We start from the raw sequence: 21,252 nt of genomic DNA on the forward strand, positions 1-21,252 counted from the left end.
TCTGCAAGTTAAACATCCCACAGGAAGGTTTTTCCCAAATAAATAACTTGTGCCAAAATCATGGACTGAAACTAAATGCCAAAAATGCATTATTGTATCCTTTGGGACGTCATCCATCCCAGGGAACCACCACACTGACAATACACCTGTAAGACTTGACCAAGTTGTTTGAACTACATGGACAGTGACATAACGTTCGACTAACATGTGTCCTTTGTCATAAGAAAGTCCTTCTATATTGCACAGCTTATAAACAAAGAAAGTGTGTCCAGATCTAGGGATATCATTGTCCCCCTTTACTCATCCCTCATTAGGCCAGTCATTGAGTCTAATGCCCCCTTTGGTATATTTGCCCAGACACATCCAACAACTGGAACATTCACAGAGATACCTTACTAAAAGGATACAAGGCCTAAACAATACATCATACATGGACAGACTCAAAACTCTGTCACTATTATCTGCATCTTACTAACTCCTAAGAGGTAACCTGTGTTTGGCATACAAGGCATCCTTGAACCAATACTGATGGTTTCAGTGCACATCAGCAAGTCAAATGGCATCAGAAAACCTTGGTCTAGAGATCCAAACCTCTTCAGTAACATCAACAGAATGGTTTGGACAGATAATTACATCTCGCAGATGATACTGTTGCTCAGGAACAGACTCCCCATCCACATAATACAAAGCTCACCGCCATCCATATTCAAGTCCAATTTGGATCTATGGATGGGAAACAGAAAATTTACCCCAGGACTGCCTCTGTACTACTAATGGACACAGGCATCTCCTAAATGCTTTATCCCATTCATAGGTCCTATCAAACTATCTAGGTTAAGATTCCAGTTATTATCATTAGGGGTAAAATATATTTATACACCATGGGATGGGCAAGGCCAGTCTCTAACCAAATGGGATAGATTAATTTGAGCATAAAAGGGACATTGGCTTGGCTTACAATGGCACGCAAGGGTAGTTAGCCTATTACTCACCTATGAAAAAAGTGGCACCCTAGTGTCATACAAATTAAATCTGGATGACTGGATGGGTACTCAAATTTAGTTTAGGTCTGACCTGCTTTGCACTTCCTGAGAAGGGGGACTATGCCATGAGGCTGTGTACTGGCAAGGTGTAAATGGCCTGTTGAGTCCATTGCCTTGTATTTCCTATGAAATAAAAATTAAAGGAAAATAAATTGAAATATTACCTAAAACAGTCATTTTTTTGGTTCTAGGAGATTGTCTTTGTTCCTGTGTTTTTCACATTCTCGATCACTTATTCATGCAGTGTTTTCTTTCTCCTTCCCTTACCTCTCTTTAATTCCTTGTCCATTTCAGTATGTCTGTTCTTTTCTTGTTCCTGGTCTCTTTTCCTTTCTTTGTCTCTGTCCTTTTCTTGGTCCCAGTATTTTTGATGATCTTTCCCACCATCTTTCTCCCTTGTTTTTTCAATTTCATTTTCTCTGTCCCTTTCTCTAAAGCTTTCTTTATGCCTTTCCCTTCCTCCAGCACCAGTTCTTTCTTCTTCTGCCTTTCTGTCTCTATACATTTCTTTGCTTCGGTGTCTTTCCCTGCTTTTATGCCTTTCTCTGTCTTTTTCTTTATAGCCATCTCGCTCTTTGTCATGGTGCCTGCGTTCTTGGGAATCAGCAAAGTTTGAACCTTTATCTGAGTGATGTATTTTTTCCCTAACTTTCTCATCTTTATGGGCATCCACTTGAGCTGCCTGCAATAAAACAAAAACAAAAAATTAAACTAGAACTTTGAATGACAATTTACAAATCAGGAAAATATCAGCATTCTGATGTAATTTATTCAGGGATGTTGTCAGCTTGACATATAATAAGTTAATACACCAAAATTATCATACATTTGCCTTAAATATTTTTTGCAAATGTTTCACTGATTTTAACTTTTGCAAAATGTCTTCCTTAAGAAAAACAGGAACGTAGTTCAAAGTTGCAGTTGCTGTAACATGTCCACCTTCAAGACCTCTTTTTATGTTTTAGTAATACAAATAAAATTATACTTGCAATATGATACCAATTTTAGGAAAGTGTTTGATCACAAATAACTGAAAACATAACTACAATTACATACAAAAAACAAAAGAGCACCCCATGGGTTTGCAACCCCCTTACTAACACTCCTCAGCCACATAATTGTTGAAGGAGAAACAACTGCAAGAACATGCATCATACAAACTATGATCTCACAATCACACTCTAAGAAACAGGAAGCAGAAGTCATGGAAAAGTAAAATCAGGGAATTATGCTCCGAGAAGCACTACCTAACCAAACAGCCATCAATCACTCATAATGTAAACACACCACAGAGTATATAACTCCATTTTCTCAGCAGCATTTTTTTGTAATTCTCATGACTGAACATAAAGCCTACTGTCTTTAGTTTTATTTTGTTTAGCATACGGAACTCAAATTGTTTTGCTAGATTAATATTAACATATTCTGCATACAAAGTAACTAAACTAAAGTAAATGTGCATTGCTTCTCTTTCAGTGGTAGCTGTAATACTGCTAGCAACAATCTTCAAGAAACAGTAAATAATGTACTAAATGCAACAAATGAGCAAATATTTAACAATCTACACGTTAAAAGATATTTTATAATATTCTTATTGTTTTTGATAAATGTGATGTTTGCTGAAACTATTACACTAGATAGGCATAGGGGTCTAAAATATCATACAGGAAAGATGAGAAAAATAATAATATTATCTGCATACTATTTCCTGTAATGTGTGCTTCACATTTTTAATCAAATTTTGCTCGTCTACAAAACTACTCGCAGTGAAATAAAAAAAAAAAAAAAAAAAAACACATATAATCTATCAAAGACAGCAATCAATGTAACAGGAAAACAGATCCATTATTTTACTTCTGTTCATAAAAAAGGCTTAGAGTACTATTCACAGCCTTACTGCTTACAGACTTTTGCAGTGGTAATCCGTGAAGAGTGGCACTACATCTATATGCAAATATGGTCAGATGAGGCTATTCACACTGACTACGAAAATGTGCAGCCATTTTGATAAACACACCTACTTAAGGCAAAAGCACAAAGCATCAAAAGATAGGCATTAAGTTGAGACTGATTACATGCATAAGGTGCTGTATGCATTTGTGTATTACTGCAATTCATAGAGATAAAAGTAAAACGGGCTAATTTGCATACATAACATGTAAAGCATCCTGAACTTATATGCGTAACTTTAACTACCTTATAACCTTGGATTACTCAAGTTGGGGGGCAAATTATTAGGAAACCCAGACTTTTTAAAGTAAGAAAAAATAATAGCAATATTATAAATTATGAAACTGTTCAAAATGACATAAGACTGAGTTAATTTTAAGAAAAAAAGAAGTTAAGTTCTTACCATAACATTCCATATGTGTTGTCCATCTCGTCATTCATTCTCACTGGTGGGTCAGATCTATTTCAGCGACCAGCTCAAGGTCTTCAAGCAAAGCTTATGGGCTCTATTCTTTACCTATAATGCAACTTCCCCAATTACCTCAGATCTTGTTTGCCCCCAACAGCCCATAGAAGACAGTTTGTATAGAATCCCCAATTTAAGATACTTAAGTAAAAGCTCCTGTACATATACATATATATATATATATATATATGTATATATATATATATATATATATGTATATATATATATATATATATATATATATATATATATATATAGATGTATATATATATATATAGGGGGCAGGGGGGGGGGAGAAAAAAAAAAGATGGACAACACACAACACACATGGAACGTTATGGTAAGAACATAACTTCTTTATGTTATGTTGTCAATCTTGCCTTTATTCTCACTTGTGGGACCACTTCCCAAGCAACTAAACTCTTGGGTGGCTTATGGAAGAATATTCCTCAGAACCATAGAAGCAAAGAAGGCTCTACTCTTAAAGGCCAACTCCACTTTATAATGAGTAATAAAGGTATGAGGTTTCTCCCAAGTAGCTGCAGCGCAGATATTATCCAGTGGTAGTTTAGCCTGAAAGGCTGCAGACGTGACCACACATCTGGTGGAATGAGCTTCAACCACACTGGGAAGAGGTTTGTTTTTTGAATTATAAATGTGAGAAATGCACATACTTAACCATCTAGCTAGGGTAACTTCTGAAACTGGTTGACCTTTTCTAGTCTTAGCACAAGAGATAAAAGGCTGGTCAGATCTTCTTATTTCAGAAGTTCTATGCAAATAAAAACGTAATTGTCTATGAACATCTAGCAGATGGAGTGAGTGCTCTCCTGTATTTTGAAAGTTGGGAAAGTAAACTGGGAGGTCTGTAGATTAGGTAATATTACTTTCCAACATGACCTTTGGCAAAAAGGATGGGTTAAGTGTGCAACGAGACTCTGTCTTTATGGAAAACTAGATGGGGGGGGGGGGGTTGTTGACCAGGCTTGCAACTCAGATACTCTTTTAGCTACCAAAAAACAGAGTTTTCCAGGAAAGGTATTTTAACTTGCATGTGGCTGAAGGTTCAAAAGGAGGAAAAATTATATTAGATCAGATGAAATTGAGATCCCAAGGAGGTGTTGGATGCTTATATGGTGGTTTTAACATGGTAGTACCCTTCAAAAATACTTTGCACAGTCTGTGTGACATGATAGGATGCTCATTCTCTACTATATGGAAATTAGAAATCGCAGCTAGCTGAACTCTAATCACAGCTGCCGCTGCTCTGTCATTGAAAAGCTCTGATAGAAACTGCAAAACAGTGTGAACTGGTGCTGCAAAGGGGTCTACCCTGTTGCTGCTGGCCCACAGCACAAATTTTTTCCATTTGCTTTTGTAAAGTTTTTGAGTAGATGACTTATGAGATGACAATAAAATATGCTTGACTGGAGAGTAAAGAGATAGAAACCTTGCAATTACGGGGACTGGAGCAGCCAGGCTGTCAACTTGAGGGAATCCAAACTGGGATGAATCATCCCTAACAGATGTGTCAGAAGGTCCGGAACTGGGTTCAGAATCCAAGGTTTGTCCCGAAGACGAGGCTGAAGAAAAGGGAACCAGACTTGACAAGGCCAGTAACGGGCAATTAGGATAATTGTCTCCAACAGCAGAAATTTTGATATTAGTGCAATCGGGGGAAAGGCACACAGAAGTCCCGGAGGCCAGTCATGTACAACTGCATCCCTTGGTGACTCCTCCATGGGAGGGATCCTGTCAAAGTAGTTGCTGCATTTGGCATTGTCGGGTGATGCAAAAAGGTCGCAGCAAGGCTGGCCCCATTTCTGGAAGATCACTTCCTCAACTTTCTGGTGGAGGGATCACTCATGTGGCCATAAAATAGCCCTGTTCAGTTTGTCCACAATGACGCTGGACATCCCTGGGATGTGCATCGCTATCAGAAAACGGTCGGTGGCTATCTCCCAATGCCAGACCATGAGAGCTTCTCGACAAAGTGGGTATGATCTGGTTCCCCCCTGTTTGTTTATATACCATACTACAGACATGTTGTCTGACTGGATTGCTACCGTTCCTAGAGGAAGAGATCCTTGCAACGTGAGAAGCACCACCCTTATCTCTAGGATATTTATATGCAGATAAGCCTCGTCTTCTTGCCAGATGCCTTGAACTGTCTTACCTAGAAAATGCCCCCCCCCCTCCCCATCTGGGAAGTGTCCATGGTCACCGTGGCTAAAGGATGAGGAGGGATGAATGGGCGACCCTGAGCCATTAAGTTTGAATGAATCCACCATTGAAGGTCTTTTTTGCAGGCATTGGTTATCAGAATCTTGTGGGACATTGGGAGTTCCAAGACAGACTATTGAGCGAAGAACAACCACTGAAAGATCCTCGTGAAGGCGAGCTAGAGGAATCAGTACAATAGCTGCAGCCATTTTCCCTAACACCCGGAGTACTAGTTTTGCGGGAGCTTTTGACTTCTTGATCAGAATTCTCACATAGTGATGGAGGTAGTCTAGTCTGCCCTGTGGAAGTCTTGCTATTTGTGTAGTTGTGTTTAACTCTGCCTCTATGAAAATCAAACTCAGAGATGGCTCTAGCACAGACTTTTCATAGTTGATGGTAATGCCTAGGGAGGAACAGAGCTGAAGGGCATAATCCCTTGACTGGAGCAAATGATGCCAGGTCGGGCCGTTATGAGCCAGTTTTCCAAATATGGAAACATGCAGAATCCTTTGTGTCTCAGGTGAGCCGCTACTGCTGCCATACATTTGGTGAACACCCTGGGGACTGTAGTGAGACCAAAGGGCAGAAATTGAAAATGACTGGCTCTCAGCCAGAAGTGCAAAACCTCTTGGATCGCCTGTCCATTTGAATGTGGTAGTATGCATCTTGAAGGTCTATAGAGCATATCCAATTGTCTTTTCTTAGGAATGGAAGTATCAACTGCAGTGTCACCATCTGGAACTTTTTTACTGATTTGTTTTGGTTGCTGCAATCCAAAATGGGTCTCCAGTCCCCTGTTTTCATTGGAACTAAAAACAATTTTGAGTAAGTTCTGGATCCTCTCTGGTCTGCAGGGACTTCTTGGGTGACTCTTTTTGATAGCAACTTTTGAATCTCTAGTGTTGCTTGTTCCTTTTGACTGGGTGGAGCATCTGGAACAGACCGGTTTGTGGGGATAGGAAGGCAGAAGGGAATGATATATCCTCTGGATATTATGTCGTGCCTCTATTTGTAGTTTGTGATTTTTAGCCAGGTTTCCTTTTGCAGAGACAATCTTCCTCTAATTGCCTCCAGAGACAAGCAATCGGGCACCACTTTAGGAGAGCTGGAAGGGTCTCCCAAAGAAGGATTCTCTGAAGCCCTGGTTCTGTGGACCCCCTCTGCTGCAGGGGTGACATCTTCCATTAGAGTTTCGCCCTCTGCCTCTAGGGGAACTTTCACCTTGTGTGTCCTGGTAAGACCTTTGAGATTTTCTGAACCACATTTTGCCACTAGCCTTCTGACCCATGGGAAAGGGTCTGGTAGGAGTGGAAAAATGCACTCTATCAGCAGACAAGGTCTTGCCTTCTTGTTCACACCTGGTGAGCATTTCCTTCACTTTCAGTCCGAAAAGAGATGAACCATCAAAAGGGGCACTGATAAAGGAAAACTTGAAGGGTTTAACAAAATTGCAGAGGTACATCCAGGCTTGCCTTCTAAGAGATACCTGAGCCTGCTGCCCTACTCATTCCATCTGTACCATAAGAAATGACTCGCATGGATGAGTTCACAACTGAATTTTCGGTGGTGAGCTGAGCATTGATTTTATCTGCCACTGCATCAGCTTCGGCCCCTTGGAGGGAGTCTGATAATTCTTTAATCAGGTCTCTCTCTAATCTAGTGAAGTGGGTGAGATAATTCAGGGGCCACAAGGCAAAGGTCGCTGATGAGAAAACGAGCTTCCCATACCTATCCATCATCCTAGAATCTTTATTAGGAGTATGGCCAGAGGAACTGGTTTCAGAAAGTTCTCTTTTAGTGGCTGAAGCCACGACCATGGCATCCACCACTACCCCCTTTGATAAAAAGCTTTTCTCTTTTAGGCAGTTATGTATTTATTTGGCCTTCTAGAAGTAGGGTCAATAATGTCTGGGGTTTCCCAAGCCTTTTGCGAGATTAGTTCTATGAGCTTGTTGAAAGCAGGAGTCACTCAAGAAGTTGATGGGCAAAACACAAAGGCCTTCAGGAAAACCGACTCCTCAGCAGAAGGGGTGAAGGGCTATCAATCACCTCTCTAAGATTTTTAAGATGTCTCCTAAAGAGACATCTTCAGAAGGTGATTGTGGGGACCTTTCTGCTTCATCAAGGTCAGTATCAGATGTGATAGACTCTTCCGGGGAGTAAAGATGCTTCCTCTTGCATATTCTCTTCCGAGGGACCTCCTCAGTGGGATACTCTGGAAAGGTTTCAGAAGAGTGAGCGGTACCCTGAAGGACATCCTGAGGCCTGTTGTCTCTGCAGACCTGTGGAGAGGCCACATTAGAAGAGAAAGACACCCAGGTTGAAGAGGGAGGAAGACCTGAAAGAGATTTTGTGTCAGACTGAGAAGCAGTCAAAGCTCTCCTCATTGCTTCAAAAGCAGACCCTCCCCACTCTGAAGAACTCCCAGGATCCGATAAACAAGTTGTCAGAGCCGAAGGAATCTCCGGAGCAGAAGAGCATAGAGCATAGCTCCGAAGCAGAAGTAGGAGTCAAACTCACCAGTGCTGAAGCTCCCGAGGCATAGTCGGATCTGATGTGATCCAAAAAGTCTCCATGGACCCAGCAGGGGAGTGTCGGCTCCCAGAGGTCTCCTGCTCCGAAGGCATAGAGACGCTCGGGGCAGGTATCGAATCTAAGGAAGGTTTGGATCGTGGGCCCGACACCGACACATCCTGGATATCAGAATCTTCTGGCTCCAAAGCAAGGGGATGGATCGGAGGAGGAACTGTGGCAACAGAGGGGGCTTGAGAGTGGTCCGATTCCTTCGGGCTCAGATCCACCAATAGTTTGGCCAAAGCTGGTATCTTCAAGAGTCTTTCTATGACCCTATTCACATCTTCATCAGATAAACTACTAGTAGACCTAGAGGACATGGTAGGTAACCTTGATCTGGACAGAAGTGGAGAAGGGAGCCGAGAAGAAACATTTGCAATAGAGGGAGATCAGCTCCTATGTCTCTGCTCAGATAAAAGAGTCAGCACTGATGAAACTCCCCGCTCCGAGGGAGTCTTAGAGCTAGAAGGAGAGGTCAGCTTCAACACAGCTTTTGGATCCGATAACTTTGGAGGCTTCTGTTTTGGCTCCGATGAAGGTCTTTTGTTGGGTTTGTCAGATTTGGGAGATATAGCCTCAGTGAATGGCAACTTCAAAATGCCTTTCAAAATAAGCTTATTTTTTCATTCCATTAATGCCCGTTGATTAAAATTATGGCAAATGGAACAAGACTCCTACAAAGAGGCCCCCAAGCAATACACACACAGAATATGTGAATCACTAAGGGGCATCTTTTTCCCACATTTGTCACATTTTTTTGAAGCCCAAGGGCTTACTATCCTGCTTTTGTGACATGACTATAATAAAAAAAAAAAAAAAGAGAGAGACAAGGAGAGCCAATCACTCGCAGCCTCACACAGAAAGTCCTCTAACTTAAACAGACTAAACAGCCCACACTAGCAGTCACACACACAGGCAGTAAAATAGTAAATACAGTACCATTTTTTTTTTTTTTTTTTTAGCAAGAGAAAAGGCAGGAGGGAGAAAGGAATGCCATCTGACTAAGACGGACATTCCTAACATGCCCTGTAAGTAAAACGGACACCAAAAAAAAAGACAGAAGAGGGTAAAGAAGTAGTTCGCTACCAAGCTAACTATCAAAGAGAGATAAAGAACATGAAATAGGAAATACTACTACTTATAAAATGCAGAAAAAAAAACTTTAGTACTTAGCCCAGAGCAATTCTGTTGAACGTATTCACTGTGTGACAAATGAGATATTATGGGTAAAGAATAGAGCCCATGAGCTTTGCTGAAGACTCGAGCTGGAGAAATGGCTGTGCCGGATCTGACCCACCAGTGAGAATAAAGACGAGACTGACAACATCACATTGTTTGTTTTATTCATGGGCATATTACAATGGGTTTGGAGAATACTGTAAGCAGTCATTTGTAAATGGGAAATCATTACAGCAGCAGGGGAAGATCAGTGATCGGTGAGAATATCGTTTACTCTGGGTATTTTAGTGACTGAGCATACATAGTAGAAATGCAAGGATTTAAAACTGAAGTGGCAAGGATCTTTTGTTGGCACAACATGTGTCTTTACTGGGAGATTCCTGTGTGTCACTGATAAATAAGAATTAATAGTATTATGACTACAAGAATTTGGTAGGGGCTAATGAAAGGACGGATGTGTTAAACCGCTTTCTTTACTATGTGAATGTATTTATGATAGTGCAAGCATTACTTCAGCACAACTTTACTTGGCTGGACTCTGCATGTGTATGTAATTATGGGGTTTGTGTCACATAACCTTTTTATGAGGATGGCACACACTTTCATTGTGTTGTTTGATGATTATAGCAAATATTTTTGTGTATGACTGTGGCATTTTATGTGCAGTAATGATACACAACAAGGAATCAAGGCAGAGAAATTAGAAGTTATGTACTCACCATAATGTTCCATCTGAGTAGGTGTATTCATTTGTCTGCAACCTGTGGGTTATGGATCGATCATCGATCTAACCGCATGGTTTACCAGCTATGGATCCAAGCTCTCAGCTCTCCCTCACCTATAATAACCCTGCTCTACCCTCATGACTCAGGGATCGAGTTTGCTTGCAGCAAGAACACCCTGAAAGGGTAAAACATAAACACATAATAAACAGGAAAGGCCAGATAGATAGGGAGTATGGAGCGAAGTATAATGAATTACACCATTTGACGTTACAGAGCACTGGACTTCAAAACTTCTAAATCTGAAGTAGGAGATTCATTTGTCTGCAACCTGTGGGACAGAGTCCCCAGCTACAAGATCATGGCCAGAGGATATTCAGAGCATCATGAGCATCGCATCAGACTAGGATGCTCTGATCCATCCAACTTGAGGTAAACAGCGCTGAGATGAAGCCCACGCGGATGCGTGGCTGCTGCACGAATATCATCTATAGCTAGCCTAGCTGCCTGCGTGAAGGATAACGTTTGAAGATATGTTGAATGTCAGTTACACCCTCGGATACACTGTGAAATCCAAGCCAACAGAGATAAGATTAGAAATTGGTTGCCACCAAATCACTTCAGAAATTGAATGAACCAAATTAGCAAATAGAATGATTGTTTAATAGGATGGCCTGCCTGTGAACATCTAAGGAGTGAAAATTGTATTCACCTTTAAATTCATATTTCTAGTTGAGCTGTGAGGTTAAAGGAGTTTTGTATTTTTTGCAGTTGAAGCTTAGGTAGGAAGAAAGGATTTTGCTGGTTAATGAATCAGTCCGATGAAGCTATTGTTAAGTGAGTCAGGAAGAAATTGAGCCTGAAAACTCTTGGTCAAGGTAGAATTACATTAGTAAGATAAGGAGGCTGACAACTCTTGATTTGAGATCCACCGGGCTGGTAAAAAGGGGGCGGCCCAGCCTGAGGCCATCCATCCCAGGGAGGAACTGTTGAAGGGGGCCTGAGAAGGAAAGAACCTTAAGGGAAGGGTAGGAAACTTATTGCTGAGTCCTTACTAGAGTCTGACTAATTTAATAATGTGTGTTGAAGGACCGCACCTTTAAGGAAAACTGTGGAAACTGTGGGCACCATCGCTAAAAAGAGGACATGACCTGGACGCACCAACGACAGGAACCGTGAAGGGATTCAGGCCTTGCCGCCCGCCCCACAGGAAAAACCGCTTCCACTGCTCAAGTAGACTCTCCTAGTGGAGGAACGTCACCAGGCCACCAGGATCGCCTTCTTAATAGGGAAAAAATACTTCCTAGTGGGATCAAGAGTGGAACTATGCCGCCGGTTGGGCCAGGTTGTCCACCTAACTGGAGATATGCAGGATGGAGAATAGGAGATCCAAGAATTGGAGTGAGAACTAAGCAGTGATGTCCATCAGCACCAGGAAAGTGTGTCTCGAGGGTGTCGAGGAGGATGAGAGAGATGAGAATCATCGAATCCGACCTGGATCTAGAAGGGATTCTCTGAAAGAACTGGCGACCACAGAGGAGAGGGAATGGATAAGACACAGAAGAAAGGGTGGCTGCCATGCACCAGAGCGCCCGGTTGAGAAAAGCCTGGAGAGGCATCAGAGCCAAAAACCGGTTAATTTGGTGTTTGAGGAGGGGAAAAAGATCTGGAGAAGGAAGCAGAGCTGCTGCATGAGATATGCGTGAGGCTCAGGAGGAGTTGAAACCGTCGAAAGGAGAGTGGAGGAGTGAGATGAAATGAATCCCAGAAGGGATATCCCAACCGGCGCTAATATGTCAGATGAAGCGGTTGCGGCTTGTGCCCATCTGAAGGATCATGGGGTCGACAAAGAGGGTGGCTTGACGCCAGGGTGAATAACAGATTGCCCACCGACGCTTGGATATGCGATTGGCCAAAGAGATTGTTCCCATCAAAAAAGTCCTAGTTGTGCGTAACGCTTAACCCGTGATGTCCCATTCTAGATGTTTTGATACTCAGACAGGTCTTGAATCGTCCGCCAAGTAAGTCCAAAGTAGAAAAGTTCCAAGTCCCGAGGAGGCTTAAGAGCACATCTCGTCTGCGAGGGGAGAAGATTAAAATGGGCGCTCTGAAGTGCTCTGAGTGCCACCACCACAGGGAGGCCCCTGGCTGCGCCCCCCCACCCGCACGGGAGAGGGGCTAGGAGAGCGCAAGGGGTAAGACGGGAGTACACAAAATGGGCGGCCTCGTGCGAGATCTGGGGAGGAAGGCAAGAGGAAGGAGACCTTGGCAAGCCTTGCTGATCGCAATGGGATGATACATAGGAGAGTCAGCTGGAGAGAGCACTTGGGAGAGAGTCCGGAGCTTTCGATATTGAGGGAGAACCTGGCCGCAAGAAGGAAGGCTTTTAAACTCATGGAGGAACCTGGACCTACAAAATCCTAAGCCGACTGGGCGCCAGGTTGGATTTGGCCCTGACCTGGTGTAATGCCCAGAATGTACAAGATGGGAGGAAGGCTCGCGCCAAAAGTCTAAGATGCCTGTTGGGGCGGTAAGGGGCCAGTTTGTATTTACAGGGGAAGACCTGCACCCCTAGAGTAATGCCCAGAAGACTCACTGCTAATATGGACGGTAGCACCTCAGGCTGTGGTGAGCTGGAAGGAAGGACCTGAAAGGGTAGTAGGGAAGACCTGCACCCCCTGAGCCAACCTCCTGCCGCTACCACTGCTAATACTTTGGTGAACACCCTGGGGCTGTGGTGACCCCAGAACACAGTGAGACCCTTTTGGGTAAGGGAGAATAGTAGTCCTGGTGCGCATGTTCCTGAGATTCGGGGATCAGGATGTTTGTCTCAGAGAGAATCTATAAAATTGGTCTAGATCAGTGATTTTTTTAAATTAAGAAGAGACCAGTGGATTCCTGATCCGATCTGGTCTTTTCTCGGACTGATGGCTCTTTCTTTAGCAGAGGCCGCCCCGCTGACCAGGTGGAACGCCTGAGGGACTTCAACTAGCTTAAGGACGAAGCGATGATGGGATCTGGACTGGAGGATCTGACTGGATCAGCGGTCTGATGTTAAGGGACTCCCATGCCGCTAGGGCGTTCCTCCTGGACCGATCGGAGAGCCAGAGCAGGTGGCAACAACTTTGCAAGTGACGCAAAAGCCATTCAGATCTGGGTTCTGATCCTCGAACCCAGCGAGCCCTCAGTTTCATAGCCATGCCGCCACCCTGTCCGACTCCACGACCACCTGGTTGCCTGGAGAGCAGCAGGTGCTGCCTGGCAGCCACCACATCTTGGTCATCGCTGACCCGTCCTGTAGGACCCTCTCTCTGGGTCTCTGCCCGGGATTCGCGGGGGGACCCCCCACCCTGAGGCGCCGCTCTGGGTGGTTGTCTTGAGCAGGCTGAAGAGGGCAGAACCTTCAGCGGAATCTTCTGACATGACGCTTTTGGTGGGGGGAATAGGCCTCTGGGACGGAGCTAGGCCGCCTGAAAGCTACAGCTTCAGATCCGGCCCTTCTCGCTTTCAGGTCATTTTCCGTGAGGGCAGAACCATCAGCGGGACAGAGGTAAATGACGCTTTGAAGGGGCTTTGGAAGTGGGCCCAGAGCGCACTTGTCCTCGTCCTCGACATGGGTGGATTCTCTGGGGAGATGGTCTCATCTCTCAATGCATGCGAGTGCATCCCGATAGTATGGATAGAGACAGCGGTAAATGAGAAGGAGTGTGAATGCGGTGGCCGCTTCATTACGGGATTCTGGGGAGATGCAGCTGCTCGGGAGATGACCCATGACATTCCATAAATCTTCCTGCGCCGGGCCACAAAACGTGTCCCTACCGGTTCAGCCTTTACCCAAATGGTGTCTGTCCATCACAGGGCTGAGTGGCTCGGGTCCATCCTTTCGGACCTCCTCATCGGTGTCCGCGTTCGAGGACTCTCTGGAGCAAATGAGGTCCACCAGGGCCACAACGCATCATCTCAAGAGGTTGAGGATCCGCTCGGCCTTTTTCCAGAGCTCCGGACTGGATCCTGTCGGGCCCAGCAGATTGGCAACGGGTGTCACAGGTCCATTTCCATGGATTCCAAGAGGTAGACGGGCCCGGGTGACCGGGGAGCCCCAAGAGGTAGACGGGCCCAGACCGGTCAATGCCTCATCACCGGCACGCGAGGAACATCCTCTGGGGCTTGAGTCTCCACCTCGCAAGCTCGGGCGAGCCATGATGGAACCTTCCCGGGCATCCAAGCCGACCGTGTCAAGGCCGAGACGTAGCCTGACTCCAGTCTTCCGAGTGGAGAGACTCTGGGTCAAGAGCCTGGTCCTCAGAGCATGCGGACTGCAGGGATCATCCTCTGGGCCTGGAGTCACCGACCAGGATCCAGAGGACCGGCCTCGAGGGCCGACATCTCGGAGCCGGGAGCGCTGTCCCAAGGGGGGACAGTAGGAGGCTACAGATGGTGCCTGCGGAGCGCTGACTCCCGATCCGTCGAACCAGGCCTCGAGTCCAGGATCTCGATGTAGGTTCCGGCCAATCAGGATCCAAAGGGGAGCCGACGAGCCGCAACTCACCCACAGCCGGCTCCAAGCGGAACCAAGAGTGCCCGGTAGCTGCCTTTGCCGAGGAGCAATCGGATCCTGAAGGACATCGGCCTCCCCCATAGGGAGGCAAGAGTACTCCCGGATCCAGGGTCGCTATCCGAACCCATCCGGGCACTTCAGGCCAAAGTCACCCCCGGTAAGCTACTGCATCCAACTGGAATGACCCCTGGCGGGTACCCCGCCTCCCTGGGAGCCTCCTCCCAACAGTAGGAATGTCGGGGAAGGTCCTCAGGCTTGAAAAAAAAACACGGCCCCAGACCTGGCTCTCGAGAGGAGAGATCCAGCCATCCGGGCCTGATGGACCTGTTCGCTGGGCTGGCGGGGCCGCAACAGGAGGTCCTCGCGAGCCTCTGAGTGCTATCTCGACTAGCTTAGTATCCCTCCTCCAATCAGCTCCGGGAGAGCGAGTCCCAGGAGAGGGTCACTCCCTGAGTGGGAATAACTGAGGGACGGGTGAGAGGAGGAGAGGAGGGGGAGACCGAGAGGAGAGCTGGTAGGGGACGCTGCCAAACAAGCTTGACTCCTGTCTTTATGAACTGAAGCGAACTGGTCCCTGGAACATCCAGATGGAGCGCTCTCCTCCATTAGTCAACAATTTCATTTTTACATGGTCAACAATAAAAACAGCTAACCTACCAGCAAATTTGCAGATTGTAAAGTAGATAGAAAATGCACTACTCTTTTTTTACAATGAATCTGAAGACGGCACAGAAATTTTAATATGAATTGTAGGTAGGTGAGAGAATGCTTCATTAGCACACACACTGCGTTTCATCACTTCTCATTTATATCTCATTATGAGTTCATTTACTTATGCTTATTAATGGCCATCACCCATTAACTTAAGTGGCCTCTATGAATCGTGACTTAGCTGCACTCACTCACAGACAGCCCAGGGGATCACAACACATTCAGACAATGACTATTAATATTGCCCTTAAACTTTTTAATCCATGTGTACTCCTGCTTAGACACAACATGAAGAGGAGTTTTTGTTCATTCTGTCTGCTGTCACGTTACACCTCCATTGTGCCACTTACAAGAAAGAGAAGACTTTTCTGATAGCACAGTTTAAATGCAAATAGGAATCTAGGTGAACTAGTAAGCAGTTTGAGAAAGTCTACTTCAGAAATGTGTTGGCTTTCAGAATGACTGAAAAATATCTGACTAGTATTCACCAAAACCCAAATTCCTGACACAGACCCAGATTTTCCTGGATGTCAGGAAAAATCCTGACAAGGTGGCAAACTATAAAGAACAGCAGCAAAATGAAAGGTACCTACTTCTCTAAGCAATTTTAACCTTAATCCTTAATCTCATAATAGAAAATAAATACATCTTCACAATGTCTATTGTTCCTCATTAGTGTGTGGGCTGACTAGACTTTTTATCAGATTTCTGAATTACAAGAAAAAGTCTCATATAAAATATCTCATGATAAGAAAGAAACTACAGCTTAACGGATTCAGGATTCACTCTGGATAATTATAACATATCTGCAAACAAGGAAAATAAGTTTCATATCATTATACAAAATATGAAAGCAGAGAGTATTCAAAGTTTACTTACATCATTTTACTCGGAGACAACACAGAAACAGCATAACTTATATTTGTTAATCTGTAAGGAAACTTTCTGCCAGAATTAACTATTGGAATTTCCCCTTTTGATAGTTCCAGATCATAACATTTCAGAATTCTCCCTCAATCTCACCCTTATGCTCAATGGGTACAAGCATCTCATGATAACATTTGCCACTATGCTATGTGTCACATTAGAAGAGTGCTGACAGATCCCATACTACTCAATCTGGCCCCCATTTACTGAGTAAGCACGGCCAAGCAAAGAATGAACAAACAAAAAATATAAAATAATATAAAAACTGTATACTGAAATATAAGGAAATAGTCTTAAGATGCAAGGTGGGCAGACTGTCACAGGGATGACAAGAGGATAAAAACACCCACTGCATAAGTCTTCATCACAGACAGGACTGTCACAAGGATGACAAGAGGGTAAAAACACCCACTGCATAAGGCTTCATCATAGACCAAATGACATGATGACTACATAACTGGTATATCTGACTTCAAAACTCTTCTGCATTGGGTAGCTGTTAAAATGAATCCCTAGCAATGAAAGTCCATCTCCTAGGATGCCAAGGAAGGGGAGGGGCAACATGAAATGGCTCAGGAAGCAGTGTCAAAGCACTGCATGTCCAAAGGTGGCCCAACTCCTGAAATTAAAGTTCAAGAAATAATGCTTGCAGAATGTTTGAAGATGAAACGGTCTCAATACATGTCATCAGAGACATTTTGAACCAAGCGCTGGAAGCATTCATGTCTCTGGTCAAGTGAAAAGCAGCACACCCGCAATGCAGGAAGCAGCCAAATTAGACAGGGTTTATTTAGCCATTTCTAGCTCCTTAGGAAAAGTAAACAAATAGCTGCTCCATTTTCCTGTAGAAGTATGACCATTTCAAGTAAAACATGAGACAATGATGTATGTTCAAGTTAAGAAAGGCCTTTCTACCCCCATATTCTGGCCATGCAAAGAAAACAAGGAGATGAATGGACTTGTTTAATGGCAGTTATAAAATAACTTTCAGTAGGAAATGTGGACAAGTCATAAGGGGTACTAAATCATTGTTAAAAAAAAGTACAGTTCAAGTACAAACAAGTGCTTACAGTTGGGAGATCCTGCAAAAAGACAAGATAATTAAGAACAGCACCTACTAAGAGATTAACTTAATCAGTGAACCAGCCATTTCAGATTGGGGATGGAAAAGTCTATGATACTTAAGTCTCAAGAAGGAAAACAGTTCTTCAAAGACAATAGAAGAACAGAACCCTTTTAAGAGGCTGCTTAACTCAGCAATGCAGGCCAAAATTCTGCACTCCGCAAAGTTATGATATATAGAAATGCCAGCAGAATGCATCAAGATTTTGGAATAAATGAGATCCATGTTATACAAGTTGCATGAGACAGGTCAGGACTACCTGCAAAATAATCAACAAAAGCAGCACAGAATACCAGCAGTTAGCAGAACCTGTTTGATGGTGATATTCTAGCATATCCTACCATTTCTATGACTTTTGCTGGGGGAAGGGGGACCCAATGACAGCATGATATCTAAAGGAGGACCTAGGCACTACAGTGATTTCAGTTGTTGCACCAACTAAGTGCGACTTCTCTGGCTTGTACCAGGATATTTACATGTACTGCCTGGAACCACAACCTTATAAGTCACCAAGTACAATTAGGATATTTTTTTTCCACTGAATTTTGTAATTAGGGGAAGAATCCTATGGAATTAAAAAAAGTTGTACAGAGGCATTTCCTGTCACAGGAGACGCACACAGAGAGAATTCATCCTTTATCAACTCCCCCTTCCTGTTGAACCAAGCAGAAAAGGGGGGGGGGGGGGAGACAGTATTCTCATGTAGCAAAGAGAATGATCTCCAAGGTGCCTCACTCTCAGCAGATTCTGACATCTGTGTTACGTAAACTAACCATAACAGTAGATCTTCGAATGATCACAGATGCAGTAGCCTAAGCTACATGGGTTATATCCTGCCAAGGATATAACAGCTGGCCAGCTTACAAAGCTTCAGAGCACCATTCACATGCCCAAGCTGTTAGGAAGCTCGAGCTGAGCTGTCTAAAAAGATAGATTTGGGCACCAAGCCCTTTCAGAGCTTTCATAACAACAGAGAGAGAGAGAGAAGCTGAGCCCTGAGAAAACATAGCTAGGAGTAAAAATATACTAGTTCACACCCTTGCAAACATACTTAAGAAACTAAGGGAGGATGGAGGGAGGGAGCGGCTACTGCAGCTGTGATCATTCACACTTCTACTATTATGGTAAGTTTACTTACAAGAGTGTATTATGTTCAGCATACTAATCATTGCAGCAGTAGCCCAAGCTATATGAGCAGATTATCCTACCTCACAACATTTGAGAGGTAAAAGAGTCCAGGAGCCCCTGGAGGATGGTCCTGGAAAGCTTGGTCTATACCTAGAGATGGAATCTAGCTTGTAGTGTTTTGTGAAAGTATGTAAACAGGACCAAGTTGCTGCTTCTAGAATACAGCCCTTTCAAAAAAAAACAATAAAAAAAAAGCAGATGAAGCCAAGACCCTGGTAGAATGTACCATGACACTGCCAGGCATACTTTAGTTGTGGTAAAAATAACAAAAGGTAATAGCTTAAGACAACTAAGAAACTGTCTGTTTTGACAAAGGTTGTCCCTTCTTCTTACCTTCACAAGAAATGAACAACTGATCTGAAGATCTAAAAGATTTTGTTCTGTCAAGACAGCACCCAAGTTGTCTGTGGATGCCCAAGGTATGGGGTATCCTTTCTCCCTCATTTTTTGGGTTCAGGAAAGAAAACAGTGAGATGGATAATTTAGCTTAAAATAAACTCAGACACCACTTTAGGCATAAAATAAGGATTAGTTCTCAATGAAACCCTGTCTCTGTGGAAAATGAAATAGGGTTGACTCAACCATAAGAGCTTGCAACTCAGATGCTCTTCTTGCAGTGATCAGAGCAATCAGTAAAACTGTTTTCCATGTTAGGAACCTAAAGTCAGCCTGATAGACTGGTTCAAATGGAGCAACAGAAAATTTCTCCAATACAAAATTAAATTTCCAAGGAGGAGTCACCAGTTTTCTTGGAGGTGTTATGCAAAGCTCCTTTCAAAAACATTTTTACATAAGAATGCACTAACTGAGTGGGATCCATGGGCAGATATACTGAAATGGCCAACAAATCTTAATAAAGGAGTAAGGACATAGGATAGGAACCTGCACAAATAAAGTAAAACCAGAGAAATGCTAGCCCTGAATGGGTGTTGGTTTTGTTGTCTGCACCAACTAGAAAACCTTTTCCATTTGCTAAAATATGACCTTCTAATAGCAGGTTTTCTTGCCTTCATTAGTACCTGCAGCAAATCCTTAGTAAACAGGTGCCTAAAGAGAATTAACACCCTATCATCCAAGCAGTCACTTTAAGTTCATTGGGGTTGGAATGCATCTAACACCCATGTTCTACTGTGAGTAGTTCCATTCTATGAGGGAGCTTACAGTAATTACCCTTGGTCATTTCCAAATAGAACTACCACTGTTGCCAGGGCCAGTTGGAATCATCACAATGAACTTGGGGGATTCCTTCTGAATCTGTGTATCAGAAGAAAGGGTGGAAAAGACTACAGGAACATTCCTGTCCAAGGAAATGAAATGGTATCTGTCTTTCAGGTAATCTTGTATACTGTCCTGGAGAACAATTTTGCCAGCTAATTGTTCAGACAGGAGACAAAGAGGTCAACTTGAGGAACTACCCAGAGATGGATCAAATCTTGGAAGACCCCTGATCTAGCTTCCATTTATGGCGGTATGCCTTTGTCCTGCACAGATTGTCTGCCAGACAATTTTTTTCTCAGAAGGGATGTAGGATGCCTTTAGAGTGAGATTGCGTTGTAAAGCTATATCCCAAGCAGCATATCTAATCTCTACTGGGGTAATGATCTGGATCTGCCTTGCTTGTTGATGCACCTCATGACTGTGGTATTATCTGTAACAACTTCAAGAGATCCAGGGTACCAAAGTTGATTTACAGAGTTGAATGCCTTGATTAGAGCAACCATTTCTTTTATATTTATGTGCTTGCATCTGTCCTTGTTGTCCCAGATATCTTACACTTTTATCCCTCCAGACACTGCTCCCCAAGCAAAGACTGAAACATCCGTGGTGACTGACTGCTTTGCAGCAGGGAGGAGAAGGGGAGACCTTGATTTACAGATATTTTCTATCACCACCAAGTGATTTTTCTTCTGACAAACCCTAGAACTGTAATTTGAAAAGGTAATGGGTGATGGTGCTAGGAACAAACAGATTTCAGATACCATTGTATCTTTCTCATTTGGAGTCTTACCAAGGGTACTGGATGGATCATATAAGTCAAAATCGTAAATTACTCTCTTGCAAAGACCAAAGTCTGAGTGGAGAACCCCTGAAATAGATTTAGATACAGATCTATTTTTTTCTGTGGAAGAAAAATTCTTTGAACTGCGGTGTCTAGCAGACATCCCAGGAACACAATTGTTAAGAGTCAAAAAAGACTTTTGAATTTTCTCTTGAAATCCCAGCTTGTGTAAAAGATCTCTCACCCAAGAGAGAGGCTCCTGATACTTTGAAAAAGACTCTGCAAATATAAGCTATCCATCTAAACAAGGAAATAGAGATACACCATAGTCTGCAATGAGCTATAACTGCAGCTAGACACTTTCTGAACACCCTCATTAAACTGGACAGTCCAAAGAGTAAGGTAGAGCACTGATAACATTTTCCAGACACACAAAACATTTAGAAACACCTGAAGTCTAGATGAATAAGGATGTGCTGAAAAGCATATTTTAAATCTAGTGTAAATAGAAAACTTAAATGAGTGACAGAGTTTTGAACTTTGGCACGATCACAAACTGGTTTAAGGAAGAAAGATCCAGAATTTGCCT

General features: G+C 43.4%; 1 protein-coding gene across 1 annotated transcript in view; it reads right to left on the bottom strand.

Moving 5' to 3' along the window:
• Nucleotides 1–1,101: 1,101 nt before the first annotated feature.
• Nucleotides 1,102–21,252, bottom strand: part of LOC122794825 (RNA-binding protein 25-like) — a 121,066-nt gene continuing 100,915 nt past the window's right edge. The window contains exons 4-5 of the mRNA XM_044063430.1: nucleotides 1,311–1,725; nucleotides 1,102–1,166 (exon numbers count right to left, since the gene is read on the bottom strand). Of these exons, the coding sequence (XP_043919365.1) occupies nucleotides 1,102–1,166; nucleotides 1,311–1,725 (480 nt within the window). The remainder of the gene's footprint in view (nucleotides 1,167–1,310; nucleotides 1,726–21,252) is intronic.

Source organism: Protopterus annectens, chromosome 2.part1 (assembly GCF_019279795.1).
Source record: "Protopterus annectens isolate FY-2018-M chromosome 2.part1, PAN1.0, whole genome shotgun sequence".
In the NCBI taxonomy this organism is placed as follows: domain Eukaryota; kingdom Metazoa; phylum Chordata; order Ceratodontiformes; family Protopteridae; genus Protopterus; species Protopterus annectens.